The sequence below is a fragment of the Panthera tigris genome, chromosome F2 (assembly GCF_018350195.1).
Source record: "Panthera tigris isolate Pti1 chromosome F2, P.tigris_Pti1_mat1.1, whole genome shotgun sequence".
NCBI classification, from domain to species: domain Eukaryota; kingdom Metazoa; phylum Chordata; class Mammalia; order Carnivora; family Felidae; genus Panthera; species Panthera tigris.
Window position 1 is genome coordinate 16,898,511 of NC_056676.1, and position 24,453 is coordinate 16,922,963.

The 24,453-nt window shown below is 39.9% G+C and overlaps 1 protein-coding gene across 2 annotated transcripts in view; it reads right to left on the reverse strand.

The window, feature by feature from the left end:
* Positions 1 to 24,453, reverse strand: part of CRH (corticotropin releasing hormone) — a 310,403-nt gene that overhangs the window by 19,076 nt on the left and 266,874 nt on the right. The window contains exon 6 of one of the 2 annotated variants that reach the window (XM_042972729.1): positions 13,540 to 13,661. The exons of the other annotated variant lie outside the window; for it this stretch is intronic. Within the exon in view, the coding sequence (XP_042828663.1) occupies positions 13,540 to 13,661 (122 nt within the window). The remainder of the gene's footprint in view (positions 1 to 13,539; positions 13,662 to 24,453) is intronic. 2 annotated transcript variants of the gene reach the window in all.

The window sequence follows — 24,453 nt, forward strand, 5'->3', positions numbered from 1 at the left end:
GCTAAGGATGAAAAATCAGCAACACCAAATGAGTGTGTGCTGTTCTTAGAGGAAGCACTGGGTAATACTGCTATACTCTGGACTATTCTGATAAAATTCGGTTTATTCCTTTTTGAGCAAACCCAAATTTAGTGCACCCAATGTGTATGCATACATACACATGCCACATAGAAATGCACAGACATCACGCACACCCACAATACACAAATACAGGCAGGCACTCAGTGTGTGTGCGGACACACACACACACACACACACACACACACACACTGCAATGCTTGTCCTCAGCCAGAGAGTTGGAAGAAATAAATAATACACAAATGAATGAATGAAGTCGGTATTTTATCTGTAATCATTTAATAGAGGATAGAACACAGTAGCCATCTACTCTCAACCTCCCAGTTTAAAGCAGTTTCTTACTGAGATCAGAGTTTAATTTCTTTTTTAAAACATGCAGAAGTTTGAGGTAAAGGGTTCTTCCCAAAAGCTTTTGCTGTTACTAGAGTTTATTAATTCAAGGAATCCAGATAATCTGCTGGGGACTTTTTCCTTTAAAGAGGAGAAATCTCTCTGAAGAGAACAAATCATGCTGAAGCAGAAAAGTTGAGTTCGTGGAAAGGGCACGAGACTAGGAGTCAACTGAACTGGATTCCAATCCTGTCTTTTCTACTACTGTTAGATGCAACTGTGTGCAAATTACTTCTTCTCTCAAAGTCTCAGTTTTATCATTTATAATTTATAATAAAGGTGAGGTAGGAGAGCCTTTAATTTACATATAGTGCACTGACCATCCATACTCATCTATATTCTTCCCTAAGACTTCCTAAAATAGAGAAAGCCACAGATTGATTCTCAACTGGGTAGGAATTTTGCCCTACTCCCCAGGGACATTTGTCAATGTCTAAAGATACTTGATTGTCATGACTGGCATCTAGTGAGTAGAAGAAGTCAGGGATGCTACTAACCATCCTTCCATGCACAGGACAGGTCCTACAACAAAGAATTATGTAGTCCAAAATGTCAGAAGTGCCAAATTTAAGAAATCCTGCTCTTGACCCAACAGTTGATCTCACACTTTAAAACCCTCTTCTTATTGGCAGACTGACAGATATCTATCTACCCACTGTTACGGACTGAAAAGTATCCTCCCCCAAATTCACATGTTGAAGTCCTAACTCCCAGTACCTCAGAATGTGAATGTATTTGGAGATGGGGCCCTAAAAAAGAGGTAATTAACTTAAAATGAGACCATGAGGGTGGGTCCTAATCCAATAGGCCTACGTATTTATAAGAAGAGGAAGGAACACCAGAGATACATGCACTCAGAAGAAAGGCTATGAGAGGACACAGTGAGAAGATGACCTTATGCTGGCCAAAGAGTAAGGCTTCAGGAGAAACCAAAACTTGCCAACACCATTATCTTGGACTTGCAGGCTCTAAAACTGTAAATAAATACATTTCTGCTGTTTAAGCCACGTGGTCCATGGTATTTTGTTATGACAGCCCTAGCAAACTAATATACCCATTATGTAAGTAACAAGAGGATTCTTTTCCAAAGCAATGGAATGCCCACAGAGAAAAGACCTCAAACCTGAGAATTATGGGTCCTCAGGATTATTGTCCACTTCTGTACATCAATTAGAGGCAACTGCCAACCTGAAAGCATTGACCATTCCCCTTCCCCTTACACACACACACACACACACACACACACACACACACACCCCTCAAGATCAGTTTATTGTCTGGTTCTTAAATATGATGCAATAGCCAAATATCACGGGACTTTTCGGGAAATTCCATAACATAAGAGAGAGGCCAAAATAAACAAGCAGAATATGTCATTCTGAAAGGAACAGGTATACTTTGGAAAAGCACAATTTAAACTTTAAAAATTTTCTAATTAATATTTTTAGAAATAGGGGTGCCCGAATGGCTCAGTCAGTTAAGCGTCCAACTTCAACTCAGGTCATGATCTCACAGTCCATGAGTTCAAGCCCCGTGTCAGGCTCTGTCCTGACAGCTCCAACCTCGGAGCTCAGAGACTGGAGCCTGCTTCGGATTCTGTCTCCCTCTCTCCCTGCCCCTCCCCACTCATGCACACATGCACGTGCACACACTCTCTCTCTCTCAAAAATAAACATTAAAAAAATATTTTTAAAAAGGAGTAAAAAAAATTATTGCATCAGCAAAATATAAATAGCTAATGAGGAGGAACTATTGTAAAATGAAAATATGACTCTGAAATTCAAATAAATTATGGATACAATCTAATAAAATCACCAGGAAGTAGAACAAAGAGATGTGAAAAACTAAGAGAAAATCTAAGATATATAGAGTATCAGTCTAAGAAGCCTCATGCCAAGTCAATGGAGTGACAGAGAGAGAAAACAAAGAGGAAGTAATCATCAAGGAAACATCACAATGGTTTTCCAAAAGTCAAAGGACATGAGTGTATAAATTCAGATGCCAATCAAGTGCCCAAGGCAATAAGCTACCTAAGTCGCATAATGCATGTACACGTGCATACATACACTCTAGACTCAGTATTATAGAAGTTTTTTTTGAGATTTGACATTTATTAATTGATGAAATACTAATTCTAAATTCCAGTGTTGAAGCTGTCCATCAAAAGAAGTCTTCTCAAAATCTTTTGCAGCAAAGTGGGTATTTCATTATATCTGAAAAAAATTGCCTATATTTTTGAGGGTTATTATAATACACTGTGCAGAATTGGACAGATGTTCTGTGGTTTGGTTTCTCTTTCTTCTCTCTCCTGCTTGCTCTGTGCGACAGTGGCAGCTCATTTCTCTTAGGCTGGAAAGCCCAGCTCTTGGAAGTAACATCCCTCCCACACCTGGTTACAAGTAGTGGTTGTGCTATACACAGAATCATGCTTAATGGTGTGGTCCCTCCTGGCCTTTTGTACTGAGTTTCCTTTTTAAAAAATAGCTCTTGTAAAAAGGCACAATAAATCATTCCATGCAGGTGATACTTCAGTGGTTCCTAGGCAGTCTGTTGCCTGCCCTGGACATCGCAGCAACACCCACTGCCAGGCATTTCAGTAATAAAGAGAAGATACTAAGAAGCTTCAGTAGGAAAAAGAGAAATTTAAAAGATACTTATAAAAAATTAAAACTCTGACCAGCATCAGACATCTTATCAGCTACACTAGATCTGCGAAGAGAATGGACCAAAGGCCTTCAAAGTTCTGAGTTAAAATGACTGTCAAACTTGAATTCCATACTCAACCCAACAATCAAGGATTAGGGTGAAAAGAGCCATTTCCACAAATGCATAAACTGAAAAATACCACATTTCACACTTGTCAGCAATATGACCCTGAGATCCCTGCCCTACAGGAATGCAGTTCCTTGAAGTTCTAAGTCCCCTCCTGGTGTCTGGGAGTTAATCGTGCCAGATGGAGAGAACCGAGCTCAGATCTGGTTTTGCATGGGATCTGGTCTCCAGAAGTGTCTTCTTTGAAACTTCCTAAGGCCTCCTCCAGTGCCTGGGACCAGCCAGGTTCAGCAGAACCCTCCTGGGAGGCACCGTAGCCCAGACCAGGATCCACATGGGCCCTAGTACTCTTTCATCCCATTCCTGGTGCTCTTCCAACATCTTACCCTCCCCATATGCCAAAAGGTTTCCTGAGGTCCTGATTGACTCTGGTTCCAGGAGGACATCCTAACAAGTGGAATGCTCATGCTACAAGGTTCAAAAAGCCTTTCATAGAATCATGTAGATTGGGTTGTCAGAATGGCAGTGATGTGATGATTTTTAGTGACTTTCAAACACTGGACATAGGACAACGTTTGTTCATCACCAACAGACCCTTGACTTAAGCTGCATGTGTGAACCCATGTGTCAGCTCTTGTCTGGCTTTGTTTTATGGTGCTATGTCTGATCATTAGCACCCAAGGGCAACCCAGGATGGCAGCAGGTATCCTTTATTCTAAGTGACCCTGGTTGATGTCCTTTCCTGCTTCCATTGGTGTGAGGACATCATGCTTTTCCAGGTCAGCTAAAGCCATGCCTGCTGAGAGACAGACATTCCTTGTGCAAATAAGACCTCTTTTGTCATTCCTTCTGAAGTCCTCTCTGCCTGTGGCAATGAATGGAAGGTAGGGTGCACTTAACATTAACATAATCACTTTCTAGGAATATAGTGGTTGCTGCATAAAGAATTCAAGAGAAGACAGAGTTGAAAGATATATTGTTCTATATTTATGTTATAATATTCCAAGTGGTAAATTCAACACAACCAGAACACAATTATTGTTCACATTTTCCTGCATACTCTGGATAAGAAATGCATTTGTGGTCATCATCAATGAAATGCAGCAAAAGCCTCTGAGGGAGTCATTAGAAGCCGATATTCACAAGTGCCTTGATGGATGACACAGCATCATAAGTAACAACACCCAGCATTCAATAATGGTATTACAGAATTGCAGAAATACAGATCTATATTGCTTCAATGTATAGTATTGTGAGTATCATGAGTAATAAGAGTATTGCTATTTTTTTCTCATGGTAGGAGATAGAAATAATGTACTTGACAATAAAGAACATGGAGAATAAAGAAGAATCTTCACATATACTGATTGAATATTAAATATATAAGGCTCTATCCAGTATTCTAAATTAGATCCAATAAAACACTACATTTGACATGTGCCTATGAATTTTATAATACTTTTTAATACAATTATTTATGCAGAAAGAGGCCTCAAAAATTATTTGTCTGCGGCCTCATATACCTAGGCGCAGCCCTATATTTAGGAAATTCTTTTTAGGATCTGCATTAGACCATCAAGTAAATTTGAAAAATGTAAACAAAAAAACTGAAGTCTTGGATCCAGGACATAGGAGATTTAACCCAGAAAAGAAAAGAGAAATCTCAAAATAACAAATATGAACACAAATTTGGAAATCAGTTAGTATAGATCTGAAGAGAATGGAGTGTTTCTGGTAGGAAAAAAGAGCACTTGAAAAATAGCTAATTCAATTCTAAAATTTTGAAATGAGAAAATAACAAAAGCAAAATTTTGATTAAAAAAAAAAAGCGTCAATTAGAAACTTGTGGAAGAACAAAATGCTGGTGAGAGGCAATCTAATCATTGTCTTCTACCGGGCTCTACAGTAAACCACATTTACTTAACCACACTTGCTTGTAACCTTTTATAAACATCTTATAAACAAGACATGAGACACTTAATTATGATCATAAAACAGAATGTAAATGTCATCAACTTTAGCAACACAGACATAAAATTTCAAATGATAGAAACTGAGAAGTGGGAAGAGGGGTAAAGGAAAAGGTGGTGTGCCAATGGCTTCATCTTTTATTTTTATTTGTTTACTTTTTTGAAGTTTATTTATTTATTTTGAGAGAGAGAGAGACAGCATGGGAAGAGCAGAGAGAGAGGGAGAGAGAGAATCCCAAGCAGACTCCCTGCTGCCAGCACAGAGCCTGACACAGGGCTCAATCCCATGAACCCATGAGATCATTACCTGAACTGAAATCAAGAGTCAGTTGCCCAACCAACTGAGCCACCCAGGTGCCCCTGGCTTCATCTTTTAAAGTGTGAAGTCAAGGATTACAGATTACCACCCCATGATAAATTTAGAAATAAAATGGTATGCTTTCTGCAGTCACAAAGTTACTCCATGAAGAAACTAACAAAAGTGATAAGACTATATTGAGGGGCTGGATAGGAATGTGGTAGGTATAATGAACTAAATTTTCATACATTAGAGCACTAGATACAAGATAATGTCTAAAATTGAATTCAGCAAGATATTATCTTCTACAGAGTGGGATCTGAGATGGAGTGGAGGTAAGAAAATTATTTTTCACTACAAATATTTTATTTTAAAACTATATGAAGCATTTCTTTGATAAAAAATAAATTTTATGCACAGCGAAGGAAACAATCAGCAAAACTGTAAGGCAACCGACAGAATGGGAGAAGATATTTGCAAATGACATATCAGATAAAGGGTTGGTATCCAAAATCTATAAAGAATTTATCAAACTCAACACCCAAAAAACAAATAATCCAGTGAAGAAATGGGCAAAAGACATGAATAGACACTTCTCCAAGGAAGACATCCAGATGACCTACCGACACATGAAAAAATGCTCAACATCACTTATCCTCAGGGAAATACAAATCAAAACCACAATGAGGTACCACCTTATACCTGTCAGAATGGCTAACTGAACAACTCAGGCAACAACAGATGTTGGCGAGGATGCGGAGAAAGAGGATCTCTTTTGCATTGTTAGTGGGAATGCAAGCTGGTGCAGCCCCTCTGGAAAACAGTATGGAGGTTCCTCAAAAAACTAAAAATAGAACAACCCTATGACCCAGCAATTGCACTACTAGGCATTTATCCAAGGGATACAGGTATGCTGTTTCAAAGGGGACATGTGCACCCCCATGTTTATAGCAGCACTATCAACAATAGCCAAAGTACTGAAAGAGCCCAAATGTCCATCGGTAGATGAATGGATAAAGAAAAAGTGGTATATATATATACAATCGAGTATTACTTGGCAATCAAAAAGAATGAAATCTTGCCATTTGCAACTACGTGGAAGGAACTAGAGGGTATTATGCTAAATGAAATTAGTCAGAGAAAGACAAAAATCATATGATTTCACTCATATGAGGACTTTAAGAGACAAAACAGATGAACATAAGGGAAAGGAAACAAAAATAATATAAAAACAGGGAGGGGGATAAAACAGAAGAGACTCATAAATATGGAGAACAAACTGAGGGTTACTGGAGGGGTTGTGGGGGGGGGGGATGGGCTAAATGGGTAAGGGGCATTAAGGAATCTACTCCTGAAATCATTGTTGCACTATATGCTAACTAATTTGGATGTAAATCTTAAAAAATAAAAAATAAAATTAAAAATAATAAATTTTAAATATAAAATAAAGTATGATGGCTGGACAAGATGATTTTTAAGATTCTTTTAACATCTAAAATCCAAGGGAAGTGATTCCAAATCTTAGTCCTCTCAGAAGGAACCCTGGAATTTTTCTCTTCAGAAAGTCTATCTATCTTCTGAAGAGAAGCTAGTCCATGCCATTGGGAATCTCACAAACATTATTTTGATATATGTCAAATTTCCACTTGTGACCTTATTTTATCTTCTCAGTAGTTCTATGAAGCAATTATTATAATCATCTGGGTTTTAGAGATGTGATTCAATGAGACTAAATTAATTTTCCTGAGTGATGTGAGCTTTAAATTGCTAGAATGCAGTTGAATGCATGGTTTCCTCATCACTCTAAGTCCTTTTCTTTCCCATGATATTATGCCTCTTGTTGGGCAGAAAGAGAAAAATAAGAATAATTTTCTGCCCAAGAGCCAGTAGCTCAGCAAGATGTTTACATAAATGCACTGCCCTGTGATTACAGGTTAGCTCCTTTGGGAATCCAATGGAGAAGTCTGGTAAACTAGAGCCTCCTTCTCTACTTGGGCTCATGAACATTGGCAATCTGTCAGCACACTTCACCAAAGCTTCAAGAACTTACCAAAAGACCGACCTGGAAAGGCCCACCTAAGTGATTGGCACCATTGCAGTGTAGAACATCCAGAGGGCACTAGCTATGACCACTTGGGCTCCCCAACTGCAGCACTTTTCCTTATGTTTGACCCACTTTGACTTTTGCAAATCCCAAGTCATGGTGATATACTCCTACATTTCTTTCTCATGCTGCAACCTGGAGGATGCTTCCAGGACAAGTGGTTAGGAGTGGGGGCACTCCAGGAAGATTCTGGGTGAGATGCAATTCATGCCTGCCAGAGAGAACTTCCTCAAACCTGTCTTCCCAGGGAGCACTAGACCACTCACATTATCTGCATCAGACTCCTGCTTGGTGCCACAGGGCTACGGAGTTTCTGAAGGGGGTGTGTTTCATGTTACTATAATAATAGAGTCCCTGACCTGCAGGAGAGAGCTTATATAAATTTCCCCTGAAAATATTTTTTATTCCAGTGGCTCTGCCAAATTGCAAACTGCAGCCTCGCAGCAATTTTGTGAAGTCATTGTGGTCCCCTGGTCCCCACCTGATTCCTTCTCCTTCCTTTTCTAAGTGTTCTCCTTTCCCCTCCCCCAACACTGGCTTTCCAGAGATGGAACTCCACAGTGCACCCTCCATTTGGGCCAGAACAACACTGCCTCTCCAGATTTCCTCTTCCTGCCCTCTTGTCTCTGGGCCACATTTAGGAGACAGGCCAGTTAACTTGATAACTAATGACACTGTATGCTATACATTGATGTACTGTCCCTCCCAGTAACACGTTTGCATTCACAAGAGGCCTTCAGTGCCTAAGTCTAAGTGCTTGACAGATAGAGGAACATGTGGGCTCTGGCAGGTCTACTGATGTAGTGGCTATTTTGAAGCAAATAACTCAGAACTCCTCAAATCACCTCAAAGAGGCAACACCTGATGTCACTGATGCAGTGTGCCAGAGCCATCCTGGGGCACACTATGAATGACATGGGCCATTTAAAAGTCCCATTGTCAATGGTATTTTACAGATATTGTTCCTTGGCCTCTACGTATTTCTAAATATTACATTTAATATTATTTCAGTTTCATAGTCAGGTCTCTGGCCACAGTAAGACCCAATTTACCAAAATTACACTATTTAGTAAAATAAACTCAGAGTATTGATAGTGATTATTTTCACATTCCAAAGAAATAAGTCGACAGTTTCCTTGATATAGGGACTTATATTTTTAATTCATGTTTTTAAAAATACAAAAAGACATAAAAGGAATACATTCAAAGGCTCAAATTCAGACCTAAGAAAAACAAGACATAAAAAGGTAGTGAAATAAATATGAGGAAAAGAGCAACTTACATATAAATCTTATAGAATCATGTTTCATATTCTAAATGAAACAGGAGCCACACAATGTTTTAAATAAACATATAGGCTCTCTTTTAATGGCTAGGATATATAAATTTAGCCTAAATTTCGTGAATGGATATGCAATAAACTATTTATAACATTTTCTCTGTTCTACTTAACTTATGACTAATCCTAAACCATTAGAGAGTCAGATGGCTGAGTATTTAAAGAAGCAAGCATCCCAAATAAATAGAGGGCCATTTCTATTAAACCCGGAGTCCCAAGCCCCTTTAGATATATGGCTATAGGGCCACTCACCAATAGCTACAAAAGGAGGCTGCAAAAGGAATCCTATAGAATCCTGTAGTTTGAAAATAAAGAAAAACAAAGAGGCTTAGGATCTGGATAGCATGGTCATCTGGTGGGGACCAGAGGACTCCCCAGGCACCTCTAATAACTTCAAAAGCAATTTTCAATTTTCTATATACTGCATGAAATTCTACCACATGGACCCTTCTCTCGAAAATTTCAGAAATAAAAACCTGCATCGACTGCTGATTTTTTATGACACCAACATCTCAGAACCTCTCAACACCTCCTCCCCCCACAAGAGAAATCTCTTATAAAACAAGGCTGGGTCTGCCCCCAAAGCCTATCATTTCACTAACACTTAAAAATATTTTCTCCACATTTCTCAAGCAGTGCTCAAAATCGTCCTGATATATATAGAGCCTCCTTTGTGGAATAACAAGATTATTTTTATCATTTTCTGATTCTCAAAATCTGACCTGTCACCAAAGAACTTCTAAAAATATCAAGATGATAATGATATCTTTTGTCATTTCCCTCCTAGCTAATGGTTGCATTACTAGGATTGGGTTTTATTTATTTTCTGAGGGTCCTCTCTGATCACAACACTCATCATTTCATTGCTTCAAGATGCAGGACAGAATAGCTATCTTGGGAAAGTAGCTGATTTTTTCCCCCACCTTTAAAGACAAGGTGTTTTTGCAAAACATTCAGCTCAATTCCCTCTCTGCCTATCTCTTAAATCACATTTTTGAGTTGGAAGTATGTTGGAATGGATCCTGGAAAACAAACGCTAACTGAGGAGAAGCATTTTGTTCTTTTCCCACAGCCAATTCAATTTAGCACAAGCATTACCGAGTGCCTACTATGTGCCAGGGATATAAAGATGAATAAAATACTCCTCAAATAGCTCACAACTTACCAGTGTAGGTGTCCCACTAACAAAGAACAATAATATGCTATGATAAGAGCTATAATTTTATTATTGTTTGCATAAACATACAAGAATGAAAACACCAGTAAGGGAGCAACAAATACTGTCAAGGGAAATCAGAAAGGAAGTGGGAAACCAAATGATATATTAGAGATAGATCCCAACAATCTCTTATTGCTCAGAGATTCTGTCCCAATCTTGATATATCTGAATTTGAAAACAAAAACAAAAACAAAAACAAAAAACTGGTTCTAGAGAGTTGTCAGAAGCATCTGCTTTATGGATCGAATTTGGAATATATCTATGAGGGTAAGTCCTCCCCCATTTATTCTTGGGAGTTCATTTTGGTGTCTTTTTTAGTTATGCATAGATTGAAGTACCTACTCATTGGCCTTGCAGAACCCTGAATGAAGGAGGGTCCAACTGTAAAGGCTTCACATGGAGAGGGCTCATTAGTCTAACCAATGATAAATTCTATCTTCAGACTGGGCAAGATACATCAATATGCTGTCAACTAATATACTGCCTGTTACATTGTCAACAAGCTTTCCCATACTTTGTATGTCTGGAGAGGATAAGATAAAGGAGACTTCTAAGCATGGACAAGAATAGGCCCTTGTTTCAGTGGCAGGAGGCTAAGGCCTACAGAGGAGAGAAAGAACCAGCAGAAGACTGTCTTCATAGGGACATGACAATGGAATCTGAGAATAGTGATATATGGTATCTGATTTAGGTTCTCCTTTTCTCAGTAGTAAGGTTTGTTGAACATCATTACCTCATATTGTTGTCTTTTACTAAGTACTGGTGAATAAAAAGAAGCTTCTATATCCATGCTTTGAAGTAGAGTGAACTAAAGAAGGCTGTGACAACATCAGAAAAATTCTTACGAGATGGCCAGAGGTGATGGTGGAAATGATGGAAGAGGGGTGGGGCGAGGGTAGCCACTTGGCTGAGTAGCAAGGGAGAGATCTGGGGTCCTAAGTATTCCTTTTACAAACTCAACAAAGCCTCCTGCTTTCAGCCCTGCTCAACATCCTTGCCTTCAATGATTCCATATGTTTCCTACTCTAAGCCTTTCCAAGGTTCTACCTCAGAATTGGCTTGGTCTCATTCCTTCTTGTTGGCTTCTTTCCCCTGCAGACATGCAGCTTTCAATTGTCCCTAGTCTACTAAGCATGTTACTGCCTTTCTGTTTGCTTTCTCGCTTTCAAAACTGAGTTTTTCCGTCTCACCATCTCTCCTTTCTCTTGTTCTTACAGGTTCATGCATATTAAATTCCTTTACTGTGAGATTTTACACAGGAGTGGAGATAAATGCATGTGTTCAATCTGTGATTTTTTTTCTCAGTATTTTTTATTTACGTATTCATTAACATTTTATTTACTTGAAAATAACATGGGGGCGCCTGGGTGGCTCAGTCGGTTAAGCGGCCGACTTCAGCTCAGGTCATGATCTCGTGGTCCGTGAGTTCAAGCCCCGCGTCGGGCTCTGTGCTGACAGCTCAGAGCCTGGAGCCTGTTTCAGATTCTGTGTCTCCCTCTCTCTGACCCTCCCCCGTTCATGCTCTGTCTCTCTCTGTCTCAAAAATAAATAAACGTTAAAAAAAAAAATTAAAAAAAAAAAAAAAAGAAAATAACATGACACCAGGACCTTGTTTAGAATTAGCACTCAATCCCTACAAGGGCTTATAAAATCAAGACTCTCAGGGTTGAAATGAATGTAAAGGTCAATCCTTTCTGAGTCTGAGCTTTCATCAGATGTTTAATCTAGGAAACTCCTTAGCTTGCCTGATATAAATTTAATTTATTGAGTAAAAATGCATAATGCTAGTTATTATTTTGCATATCCTTATATATCATATTTAATAATACTAGCAATATCTGCTACTTAGGATACACTTTTCATGTGCCCCACCCTGTGCTATGGGGCATTTATGATGCCCCACAATCCTATGAGGGAAGTATTATCAGAGTCCACTTCTCCTACCATCCCCAACATTTTGCAGAGAAGAAATTGAGGTTTAGTGAAGGTTAAACTCTCTTCCTGACTGCTTGTAGCTTGTACATGACTGGCAGAGCCTAGTTTTGAATCAGCTTTCTCAGATTCCAAAGCTTATCCTCTTAGCTGTGATGGTTCCAGATTTAGGACTGTAAGACCCTTAAAGAACTTAATTGTTTTGCAGGATGTCTGGTGTGTGCTTTCTGCTTTTTTTCACTTGTAGTTTTTTTTAATATGAAATTTATTTTCAAATTGGTTTCCATACAACACCCAGTGCTCATCCCAACAGGTGCCCTCCTCAATGCCCATCACCTGCTTTCCCCTCCCCCACCCCCATCAATCCTCAGTTTATTCTCAGTTTTTAAGAGTCTCTTATGGTTTGCCTCCTTCCCTCTCTGTAACTTTTTTTTCCCATTCCCCTCCCCCCTGGTCTTCTGTTAAGTTTCTCAGGATCCACATAAGAGTGAAAACATATCTACCCCAATGTTTATACCAGTACTTTCAACAATATTCACTAGTAGCTTTTAATCATTAATACTGTTGTACTTGTTTGCTGTTGCCTCCATTTGGGTCTTTAGGGTTAGACTACACCAGTGGTCCCGGGCTGACTTCTGCTGGCTATTCAGATTACTTTTCTTCTAAATTAATATGAGCCCAGGAAACAAAAACAATTTTAAAATTAGTTTGGGTCAAAGAGTGAAGGCAAATCTGTTGTCAAGAAGACATGCTAATAATTTCTAGGTAGATGGATCCATTTATCACCCAAATCACTATTGCTTACATATTGAGTATAGTTAAATTAGCATGTTAACCAAGCCAAAGATACTGGATTTGGTGCGTTATTTTTGTTAAAAATAACCACACAGTTTTCCTGTCAACAATTTCAATGGTACAATATTAGAAGAGGTAGATGTAGTAGAAACTACCCAGAACCCCAAACCAGAAGATCCTGAAGACCACAGCTCTCCATTTCTGTATTTTGAACAATTCATCTAATTTCTCTGAACCACAGTTTCATGATCTGTAAGAAAGAGAACCTAGTGCACAACAGTATTTTGAGCACAACTGAGACAGTGTATGTGTAAGTGCTCGGCACAGAGTAGGAGCTTAATAAAAGCTCATTTACCAGTTTGTTCCAAGAGACTCTAGCAAGGGTTGAATAAATGCTTGTTGAATAAATTAGGGAATAGGAGGTACATTGGAGGATATGTTTAAGCAAACAGAAGAGGTTGGGTGCCTGAAATCTTTTATCTTTTGAAAGCATCCCCAAGATTCCCAGGGATGGTCCCTCTAATTCCAACAGCTGTACTAGTCATGGAGATAGGCCAGAAACTTGGAATTAATTGTCAGCCTATATAGCTGTGCTGAGATCTGCAATGTGTGTGGTACAGTACTACCTGTGACTTGCTTTACCTCTGCCATTATTGGCTGTAAACCATGCCCAGCAAATCTCAGCATTAGGTTTTATCTGAGTGCAGAAGATAGCAGAATCTTCTCTTGAACTCACCAGGGATGTCTTCCAAGGATAAACAATGCTGTGGGAAAGAAAATTTACCTGGGTAAATACTACCATCCTCTGATGTCCAAAGTTTGCTAAACATAAAGTTAAACCCCAGCAGAAAAGCCTTTGAAAAGTTTGCCTTTGTCCTAGGTCTTCCAACATCAGAAAGACTTCAGAGAGAAAGGTGGACATTTTTACTCTCTTGGGTATTTGAGAATCATGGCTCAGACTTGAGATGGCATTGGGGACCCCACAAAGAACTGAATGCCTGGGCTTAAATAAGAGCACCCCCCCCCCCCGCAGATGTTTCTACAGAATGTCCAGTAGGGCCCTATACACCAGGAAGATATAAAGGGTACAGCCAACTCCTGTGGAGTCATTTCAGATTAGATCAGTCTTCCTAGAAATCCTTGGTATCCAGTCCCAGCCCCACAATGGATGCTGCAAATGCCTTGACATTTTGGATTCATGAAGAAAGGAGGACATGGGGTAACTCATCTTAATAGCTTTCCCGGTTATCCCTCAAATGGTCCTATCCTAGAGACATGTACCTCTCAAGCAAGAAATCATTCTGACTTTCAAAACTTCTATAAAAACTGGTTCATCACAATGGTACAGTGAATAGGGTCCTTAGTAGGCCAGGAGCTGCAAAAGACTGAACTCTAGTCCCAGCTCTGTCACTTATAGAATATTTCAAGCTACTTAAACTCTCTGAACTTAGGTTTGTTTGATTTTTTTTAATAAAAAAATTTTAATAGAATATGGGACCAGATTATCTCTCTGTACCCTTCTAATTCTAAATATTTCTGATATATCTATTAATCTGACAGGTATGAACTGAGATAATAGAATTGTATGACTAGCAGTGAACATTCCATAGCTAACACTACAGTCAAATACTTCTTGTTTTTTTCTGTTGAGTGCCTGACAGAACTATGAGTTATAGGGTGGGGCCCTGTCTGAGCTGCCCACACCAGAAAAAAAGATGAGCTGTGGCCTTAAAGCTACTGAAAAGTCCTATTTCTCATAATCTAAGTAACTTTGACACTATGCACCACAGCCTGACAATTAAATTTCTCTCTCTTTCTCTAAATTTCAACTAGTGGATATGCTACATTGAGAGTTAAACCATTCTGAGGTAAAGATATCTCTTTTCTCTCATCAGAGCCTAAAAAGCTGTCAGTGCCAGTTTCCTTATTAGTAACCAATCTGCTTGTTCAGACGGTGCCTCACAGTTTATACCAAGTGAAAATGCTGTTCTCCAAGAACAGAGGAGCAAACACAGCTGAGGAATCAAGTAGAGCTGGGATGGTTTGCAGAAGGCCACAGGAGTTGAAATTAAATGTGCTGTTCACCTCACCAAGACAGGGAAAGCAGAGTGCTGTTCTAACTAGTGATGTGTATGTGGTGCCAGGGAAAACATTCTCTATGGCTGCGTTCAAGGAATTGCTCAGCTCATGCCTTGGCCCATGACTGCTTTTTCCCTACATCAAGGTACTCTTTTGAATCAGCACAAGTGACACAGTCTTCTCTACAGGAACTACTGCCAGCTTGACAAAATAACCAATGAACCCCATTCTCTTCCTGCCAAGCACAGGAAGCACGTTGTGTACCATCTGCACCCTAACCTGTGACTAGTTTATTGCAGAGCAAGGGAGTCTGGAAGCTTGGTCTGCACCCCCAAAAGACTCTATGGCCCTTGAGCAAATGAGCCTCAAGGAGACCTGCTGAGGGTGGTTTGTCACAAAACAACAAGACCTCTAAGACAGGTGGCCATTAGTCCCAGTGGAGGAAATAAAACAAGGAGGATACTCAAAGAAGAAAAAGTTTTCATGGAACTCCATGTGAATATCCTGGGAAGTAGGACATGGGTAATGGAAGTGAGGGAGGGATGGTGGAGTGAAAACTAGCATTCTGCAAGATCCTGGTAACAGAGAGCCCTGGATCTGAAGGCAATGGAAGTATACTGGAAATCTAGCAAAGCCCATATTTTCTGTGGGCATTTTCGTTATCTTCCTTAGTCCCTCTCCTCTTCAGCTGATGGAGCCAACGATTCTGTTCTGTAGTCCTGGATACTTTCAAAGGGACAAGTGAGTAATTTTCTGTTTCCAAAGGCCTCTATATTCCTTGATTCTCCCTTTAAGCAAGGGCCAGAAATTAACTTTTTGGAGATTTAGGTGACATTACCCATTTCACTGTAATTAAAATGAAAATATCTTGCAGAATTAAAATGTATCACCAGAAAAGCCAAGAAAGTCAGTCATTTGGACATGAGCACTGAAAGTCTCAACATGCGTTCTTCTGTGTTCTTTAATAATGTTCATTCCTCTGTCATAGCTTGGTAGTTATCTGAGTGTAAGTACTTTTTTTTATTCTGGCAAAATATACATCCAGAAAAGTGCCCATATTAGAAGTGCATAGCTTTACAAACTGAACACAACCCTGCAAACAGCACCTAGATCAAGAAACCAAAAACCACCAGAAGCTCTTTCCCTCACCACTTTCAGCTACTCTTCCCCTGAAGAGCAACTATTATCCAGCCTTACAACAGGATAAATGAGTTTTTGCTGGGTTTGTACTTTAGAAAACTGAAATCATACAACATATTCTCTTTTGTATCTGTGTTATTTCTCTCACCATTATTAGTGAGATTAATCCCTACTGTTGGGTGTAGCTGTAGATTATTCTCATCACTGTGGACTATGGTATCCCACTATAAACATACCACACCGTATCCATTCTGCTGTGATGGGTACTTTGGCACTTCCGGCTGAGGCCTATCAAATAGTGCTGCTATGAACATCTTGATACCTGTTTTTGATAAACATACATAGTGAGCCGTATTTTCTTATAATGTGTGGCCCTGCAGTAGATGATCATGTATTTATCTATTCTTCCAGACCACATTTAAAAAAGCTCGGTAAGAGAGTATGTGCTGGGTGTATTTAGAAATCTATTAGAAAAAAATAAGATGATTAGACATTCACCTCAGCTCTCCACAATATTTTGGCAGTTTATTCTCTAAAATCAAGGAACAACCACTAAGCTGCAGCCTTAATTCCTACTGCTGTAGGATCACAGCATTCTCAATTGACAGACCCTTCCCTCCTCCTGGCAATGGCTCGTAATCACCCCAGTTATGTCGTCTATCTTCAGCTCATATAAAATTTTTTTTTCAAAAATACTTTGTTTCAAGTCTAAAATTTCTTCCTTAAAATTCTTTGATTTTTAAATTAAAATATAAAGATAAACCAGTTCAGTCTAGTATCCTATCTTCAAAATGACAATGAAAAATATTTTATAGGAATGTGCAAGAGAATAACCTTTCTATTGTCTTAGAGAAGATCCTGTGTTCTGTATTTTAATATGGAAACTAAATGAGCAAATTCAGAAAAACTATTCCCAGGCTGTGTGTGTGGTAGGGGCAGAAAGTGGGTGATTAAAACATGGTCCCCAGGGGTGCCTGGGTGGCTCAGTTGGTTAAGTGTCCAACTTCAGCTCAGATCATGATCTCAAGGTCTGTGGGTTCAAGCCCTGCATCGGGCTCTGTGCTGACAGCTCAGAGCCTGGAGCCTGTTTCGGATTCTGTGTCCCCCTCTCTCTCTGACCCTCCCCCATTCATGCTCTGTCTCTGTCTCAAAAATAAATAAACGTTAAAAAAAAAAATTAAAACATGGTCCCCAAATTCTTTGATGTCCCCTCCCCTAAACAGGTAGAATCTGGGTAGACTGTTACTGGTTTGACCAACTGACTACAGCAGAAGTGATACGTGTGACTTCATGGCTGGGTCATAAATGGCCATGTGGCTCCCATCTAATTCTCTTGGAATGATCACTTTCAGGATGTTCCCTCTCAGAATCTAGATACGTGCTGTGAGGCACCTCAGCCACCTGGAGAGGCCACATGTAGGTGTTTTGGTCAATAATGCCAGCTCAGCCCGAGCCTTTGAATCCCAGCTGTTATGGGATTGAATTGTGTCCCCCCGCCCCAAAAGATATGATGAAGTCTAACTCTCAGTACCTCAGAATGTGACTTCATGTGGAAATACAGCCATTGGAAATGTAATTAGTTAAGATGAGAGCATCTGGAGTAGTGAAAGCCCTTAACGCGTCCTTATCAGAGAGAGGAGAACACCATGTGAAGATAGACACACAGGAAAGATGGCCATGTGAAGATGGAGGTAAAGAGTGAAATTATGCTGCCTCATGCCAAAGAACACCTGGGGCTGCCAGAAGCTGGGATACACAAGGAAGGATCCTCCCTTAGAGCCTTTGGAGTGAACATGGCCCTGACAACAACTTGATTTTAGACTGCTAGACTCCAGAACTGTCAGAGAATACATTTTTGTTGTTTTAAGCAACCCAGTTTGTAGTATTGTCTTGCAGCATCCCTAGGAAACTAACACACCAGCCCAGGTGCCAAACACCCATGTGACAAAGCCCTCAGTGATGCCGGCCCCTCGCCAATCGAGTCTTCTCAGCTGAGGACCCAGACACTGTAGAACAAACAAGCCATCCCCACTGCACCATTTCTGAATTCCTGCCCCACAGAATGTGTGAAGCTGGAGTTACTTTATGCTTCTAAGTTTGCAGTATTTTGTCGCATCCTAATAGTAAGTGGAGCAGGAGCCATCGGAGTTTCGGGCACAGCAGCTTGAGACCAGGGACCTCAGTCTATACTACACAAAAGACAGACCAGTCATCTCTGCTCTGAAAATGTGCTGAGCAGCAGAGTGTCCATCCACAGAAAAGAATAACTCAATTGGATATTTTGCAGGAAGCATGGGCATCGAACCTGGAATAACTGGTACGATAAGTCAGGCAATGCTGTAAAGGATTTCATGTAGACTATCTCATGGAATCCTTAGCCCAAGGAAGTAGGTCCTATTTTGGGGTCACTTTTATAAATATAAACTAAGAGGTTAAGAAACCTGCCCTGAATCACACAGTTCATAGTAGTAAAGCATAGGCTTCACACTTAAGGAAATGGCACCAAGAATCAAGGAGTTTACTACAGTCATTGGGAAGAATGGATGTGTTGCAGCTGGTTTCCAGTGCAGGAGTGACCAAAATGTTTATTTGCTTACTTAATGGACATTTCTTGAATTCTACTCTGTGTTACTGTGTCACTTTGGGAAGGCTCAGTCTTATGGCCTTAAAGATTCAGACATGTAAACAAACATCTTTTTAGTTCAGTCCAAAGTTGAATTATTCAAAAGAAAGTGTCTTGATTAGGAAAACGAGAGAAAATAAAGAAAACAAGGAAAAAGGGACAATAGGGTTTCCTTGCTGGTAGAAGCAGAGAGAAAGTTGAGGTCAATGATAGTTAAAGTTCTAAACTAGAAAACAAGTTTACGGTAAATCAAGCAGTGAAATGTGAAATTTAGCTGTGACTGGGTCCTATGAATCCAAGCAATTGCTCCACATTCTCTCAGTGGCCCAAGGCATCCCATGAGATCAAATCTAGCACAGCTGGGACAAAAACACCCATGATCACATCTAGATGAGTTCACTTTCTGGACTCATTTTCCCTTCCGTTAAAATATACCCTTCCAGGACCCAAAGGAAAGGAAAAGGAGTAAAAGGCAGAGAGAATATGTTTGGTGGAGGAAGGCATTTTCCTGCTGTCCAATGTTCAGAACAGCCTGGCCACAATGGTCCCTCAGAGTGGTCACCTGGGCAGATGAGCAGAGAAACAATTCTGTCTGTGTCTGTGATGGACGGCCCTGACTGTCATCCAACCACTTGAAGGGTGAGGGTGTTGTACTGTTTTGCAAAACTGGCAGAAATAGGTCAACGAAGCTCCTGGAACTTTAGCTCATTCTCCTGGCTTTTTGTCCCTTCAGCCCAGTCACGACTACTTTAACCTTTTCTTCAAGTGGAATGTTCCTTCAACAACTTAAAATAGTTTCCAAAAATGTTTCACAGGAAAGAGAAAAGGTGAAAGTTACATGGATCTGGCTTAACCATTTTGTGAGCTAAGATGAATACTTTGATTTTTATTTCTGATAAATTTTATTATTGCTTTAATAGGAGAGAGTGAGGGGTACCTGGGTGGCTCAGTCAGTTAAGCAGCCAACTCTTGGTTTCAACTCAGGTCATGATGTTACGGTTCATGGGTTCAAGCCCCACATTGGGCTCCACCCTAAAGGCACAGACCCTGCTTGGGATTCTCTCTCTCTCCCTCTCTCTCTCTCTTCCCCTCCCCTGTTTGCTCGTCTCTCTCTCTCAAAAATAAATAAATAAACTTTAAAAAAAAATAAAAGGAGAGAGTGAAAGGCATTTGGGAATGTTCAGTTAGGGAAGGAGTTTGGTCTGGGACTTCCACAGACTGTCTATCATATGCAGCACCTACTAGTCATCTGTGAGGAATGGGAGAGACTGAAACCCCTAAAAGCCAAACAGTATTCCTTGTTTCTGCTCATCAGACAGCAACTCAACCAGCTCTGCAACCAGTAGAACACAGTGTCTGCTATTGCGAACCTTTTATTAACTCCACTGTCTTTATTATGTCCAATGGATGTGGAGACAGCATCACAACCAGAGCATACTTGGAAATGGTCTCAAAATTCTCCCAGCCAACTGAAATATGCTCTATAGCTCTTAATGTTTTCCCTTTCTCCATATGAGTTAATCAAATGAGATGGACATGAACGGTCAATAGAAGGTCCAATGGGAGGAAGGCCTCTTTGAGTCTCCTGTCACACACAATAGTGACTGAACATATGATGAATGAGAGACATTTCTGTCATCAGGTTAACTTTAGTGTGAGAGGCAGTATATTTATAGTCTGGACCAAACCTGGTGGGTTTGAATCCATGCTCTGCAGTTTCAAACAATCTCTCTGCGCCCCTTTCCCTCATCTGTAAAATGGGGACAATAAGAACATCTATCTTCTAATATAGTTGAAGTCAATAAATGAGCTAATATTTTAAAAAGGCCGTATAATAACTGTGCCATAATGTGTTTTTATTGTTTGTTATTAGTGTGGGAAAGGGAGCAAAAGAGTGGAATAAGATGAGACAACCAAGACCCTGAAAGATAGAAAACTAGTCCCAGATTCTGGATCCTCCTTCTGAAACCACTTTAAACTTCAGCATCCATGCTGGTCCTCCCATCTGTGTGGAAAGTACATTCAGCAAGAAGAAAGAGCCCTTAATGCTTGCTCTCAAGTCACCAGAAACCCAAAGGAAGTCACATAAAACCAAAGTGAGATCTCCTGCTTTTATTACTGTATATGCTTTGTTATAACCTGTTGACAAGCTTCCCTGTGATGTATAATTTGTAGGGCCAAATAATCAAGGATTATTTGAAAAACATTCAGGGGGAAAAAAAATCAAGGGTAGATAAGGTTGAGTGGATTTGCCTAGCTGTGAAATTGCTTAATGCAGAAAAGTAGAGTGAGTAGAAAATGGATAATAAGTAAACCATAAGGGCTACCTTCTTTCCAATTCTATATCAAGATTGGTCCTTTTTCCATAATAAGTGGTCTTCCATGACAATATGCCTTAGACCTCTTCCTTTAGGAGTCACTGTCCCTTAAACTCAGTATCCTTCCTCCTAGCACAATGCCTGGCACACAGAATACTTGGCTTTTCAAACAAGAATGACTGGATGGATGGATGGATAGATAGACAGATATAAATTTCTTTGTATACCTAATGCATTTGAAAGACAAGTATCTAGTTTTTCACAAATCCCCAAGATCTTAATTATGCAAATTCTGGATTTCACCCAAATCAGTTTTCTGTACAGACATAGGCTTTCTGTGCATATCATTATACCACAAATTGTCTTTTCAATTTCCACTAAAATTTTATCTCTCACTTGATGAGCAATTTTTATACTAGCTGAGACACCAGCTGAAATAGTTTCATAAAGTACTTTTTTCTTCTTTCTGTGGAGAATATATGGTGAATTACTTATATTCATAGAACAGGGTCACTGTTAAATTTCACATTCCACTGCCTGATTTACCCAAAACTTCTGTTTTCTTAAACTATAACTGTCTTCGACCACAACTTTCTCTTTACTTCTATAAGCAATACTGGGCTACCTTTCTTTCAAATATTTTTCTAAAAACCACAGAAAATTCTAATTCTTTTATTTTATGAACGCCACAAAAGATGCAGAGGTCTGGGCAGTCAGCTAGGTGAACTCACTACCTGAAGGTCTTGATCTCACATACTAGTCTAGAAATATGACACACAGAATTTGCTCCTAACTTGAGTCCCTGTGATGTAATATCTCAACTTCCAGGCCACCTCCACTCACACTATATGACTTCTCTTATCAAAAAAGACTCCCTCAGTAACAACCAAATCTCATATGTACAACCAGCTGAGCAATGTGACATTGATATCATCAATATTTCTAAATACTTTCTATAAAGTAAGACAGGGATCAAATATGGGGTTTTCTGGTCTTCAGCATTTGTTTAATGGGTTGGAGGAGAACTTCAATTTTTTCAGTTAATTCAATATAGTTTCTATTGAAGATAACACCATTCACTTTAAGACTTAGAAAGGAAGGGATATTTTTGATAAGGAGTGATGTCAAGTACTGTATGCTATGAGGTAGTACATGTAACTCAAGTATGTATATATATCTTTGCTTTGTGGGCTGGTCTTTCAGTTTCTAGTCCAAGAATTCAAGCCAGCTTCTGTATTTCTGGGCTTTGAGGTTTGAGCAGATTGAGTACTACTTGCTTGAGGGTGCTTGAGTTATACCCTATGAAATTCATTTTAAATCTATCTGAATATTAAGATAAGTTGGGTATCTCTAAAGATATTTCCTCTGATGCCTGGAAATAGAAAGAGCTTAACTTTCAAGTCTGCTATTTAAATCTCAAATGCTTCCACTAGGAAATCTCCTTGCACAAAGGAAGATGCTCCAGGGCTGAATATTCTTTTTTTCTTCCCTGTTGGCCCTGGTTCTGCTTTCATATTGGTCTCAGCCCAATCCATGCCTCATTAAAACCATTTCACTGTGGACTGATGAATGGTAAGGAAACCAATGACATGTAAAAGAACCTCTTTCCTAACAATCCCAGCTTCATAAAAGACAAAATCTCTTTATTGATAACAATACCTGACACTGGAACAGTGCTTCACCTTTTCAAAGCCATTGCTTTCACGGGCATTCTCTTCTTAGAGCTCTCTGAGGTTGGCAATTATCACAGTGAAGTGCTTGTAATTATCTGCTCAAGCCTCTTGACTGTTGTGAGACAACCCTGGGATCTCCATTCAGGGCATTAGATGTAACTAGGTTTCTAATTACACATTATGCAGCTTTGAAATGAAATGAAATTTTGGATTTCATTCAATTAAGAAAATACATTTAGATCCCACTTAGAGACACAGCACCCACCATAGCAGCTAATGGCTCTGACCTAATGGTAGCTCACTGGCAATGCTACTTATCCACACATACCCACCTCTTCATGGTGGTCACTTTGCCCAAATCAGTTGGGCAGCAATGTGAGTCAATTATTAAGAGGCTGGTATAACTCCATTCTTTTAATGAAAGAGATAACCTTACATAATCATTGAGGGTTTAAAGCATGCTCTGAGTTTACTTTATAGCAGTTTTCCCAAGTGGCGTGAACATCAGAATGTCCTGAGATGCATGTTAAAATACCCTCTTCTAGATCTATCAAATCAGATTTTCCAAGGGATTCATAGGCTCAGGAAGGTATGGGAAGCACCAGTTTCATAAAAATCTTTATCTAAAAAAGTGATTGCAAAAAGAGTTCAATTTTATTTCTAATATTTATGAAGTGAATGCTGAGTCCTTCCTGCTAGATTCTCTGGCAGATAAAAGGGCAAAATAATAAACAAACAAACAAACAAATAATTTCCTTTCTCTGTATCATGAGTTTTGCATATTTATCTCCAAATCCTCATGACAAATGCATGAGGTAAGTGTCGCGGCCAGCGCGACAAACACCAAACACCGAGGTCAGGGTCCTGAGGGTAGGGGAATGCAAGAAAAAAAGAGAGAAGAGAAAGTTTGGGAACAGGAGGGTCCCCTGGGCTGATGGCCCAAGTGACGGCTTTATTGTTGCTGTACACAATCTTTTATAACCAGACTCTTATGGGTTAGGTCATTCTAAGAATAAACAGGTTTCACATAATTGCTGCCCACCAAAACATTTAGTTCTGTGTTTCTTGTGCATTTTCTAGACGGGTCACAAGACCTTGTTGATAAGATTGCTAGCAAAACACAATTCCCATGTTTGTTTCTATCTGACTCGGGGTAGAAAAAGGGAGGTAGCATTACTGCCAACACCTGCAGACCACAGGCTTCAGGAATTAACTTTCTCAGCCTTGACAAGGCTTTCGTATGCCCTTGAAAGTGGGGGAATGGGAGGGGGAACCACCGGGTTGGCTTGAGTCAACAGGGAACGTTGCTCGACCAGGTCTCAGCCTGGCGCCTGGGCCCGGCCTCCCATATGAATGGGAGGGGGGACCACCGGGTTGGCTTGAGTCAACAGGGAACGTTGCTCGACCAGGTCTCAGCCTGGCGCCTGGGCCCGGCCTCCCATATGAATGGGAGGGGGGACCACCGGGTTGGCTTGAGTCAACGGGGAACATTGCTCGACCCGGTCTCAGCCTGGCACCGGGGCCCGGCCTCCCACAGGTAAGTTATAGATTCCATTTTAAAAATAAGGAAGCCAGGGCTCAGAAAGGCTAAGTCACTTGCTTACATAAGTAATAAATCATGGAATCTCAGTTATTCCAGCTCCTCATCCCATGGTCTAATCACTACCTCCACTGCCTTACTTTTCTCCTCAAGCAAGAGAAGATACATCCCTAGAGCAGAATA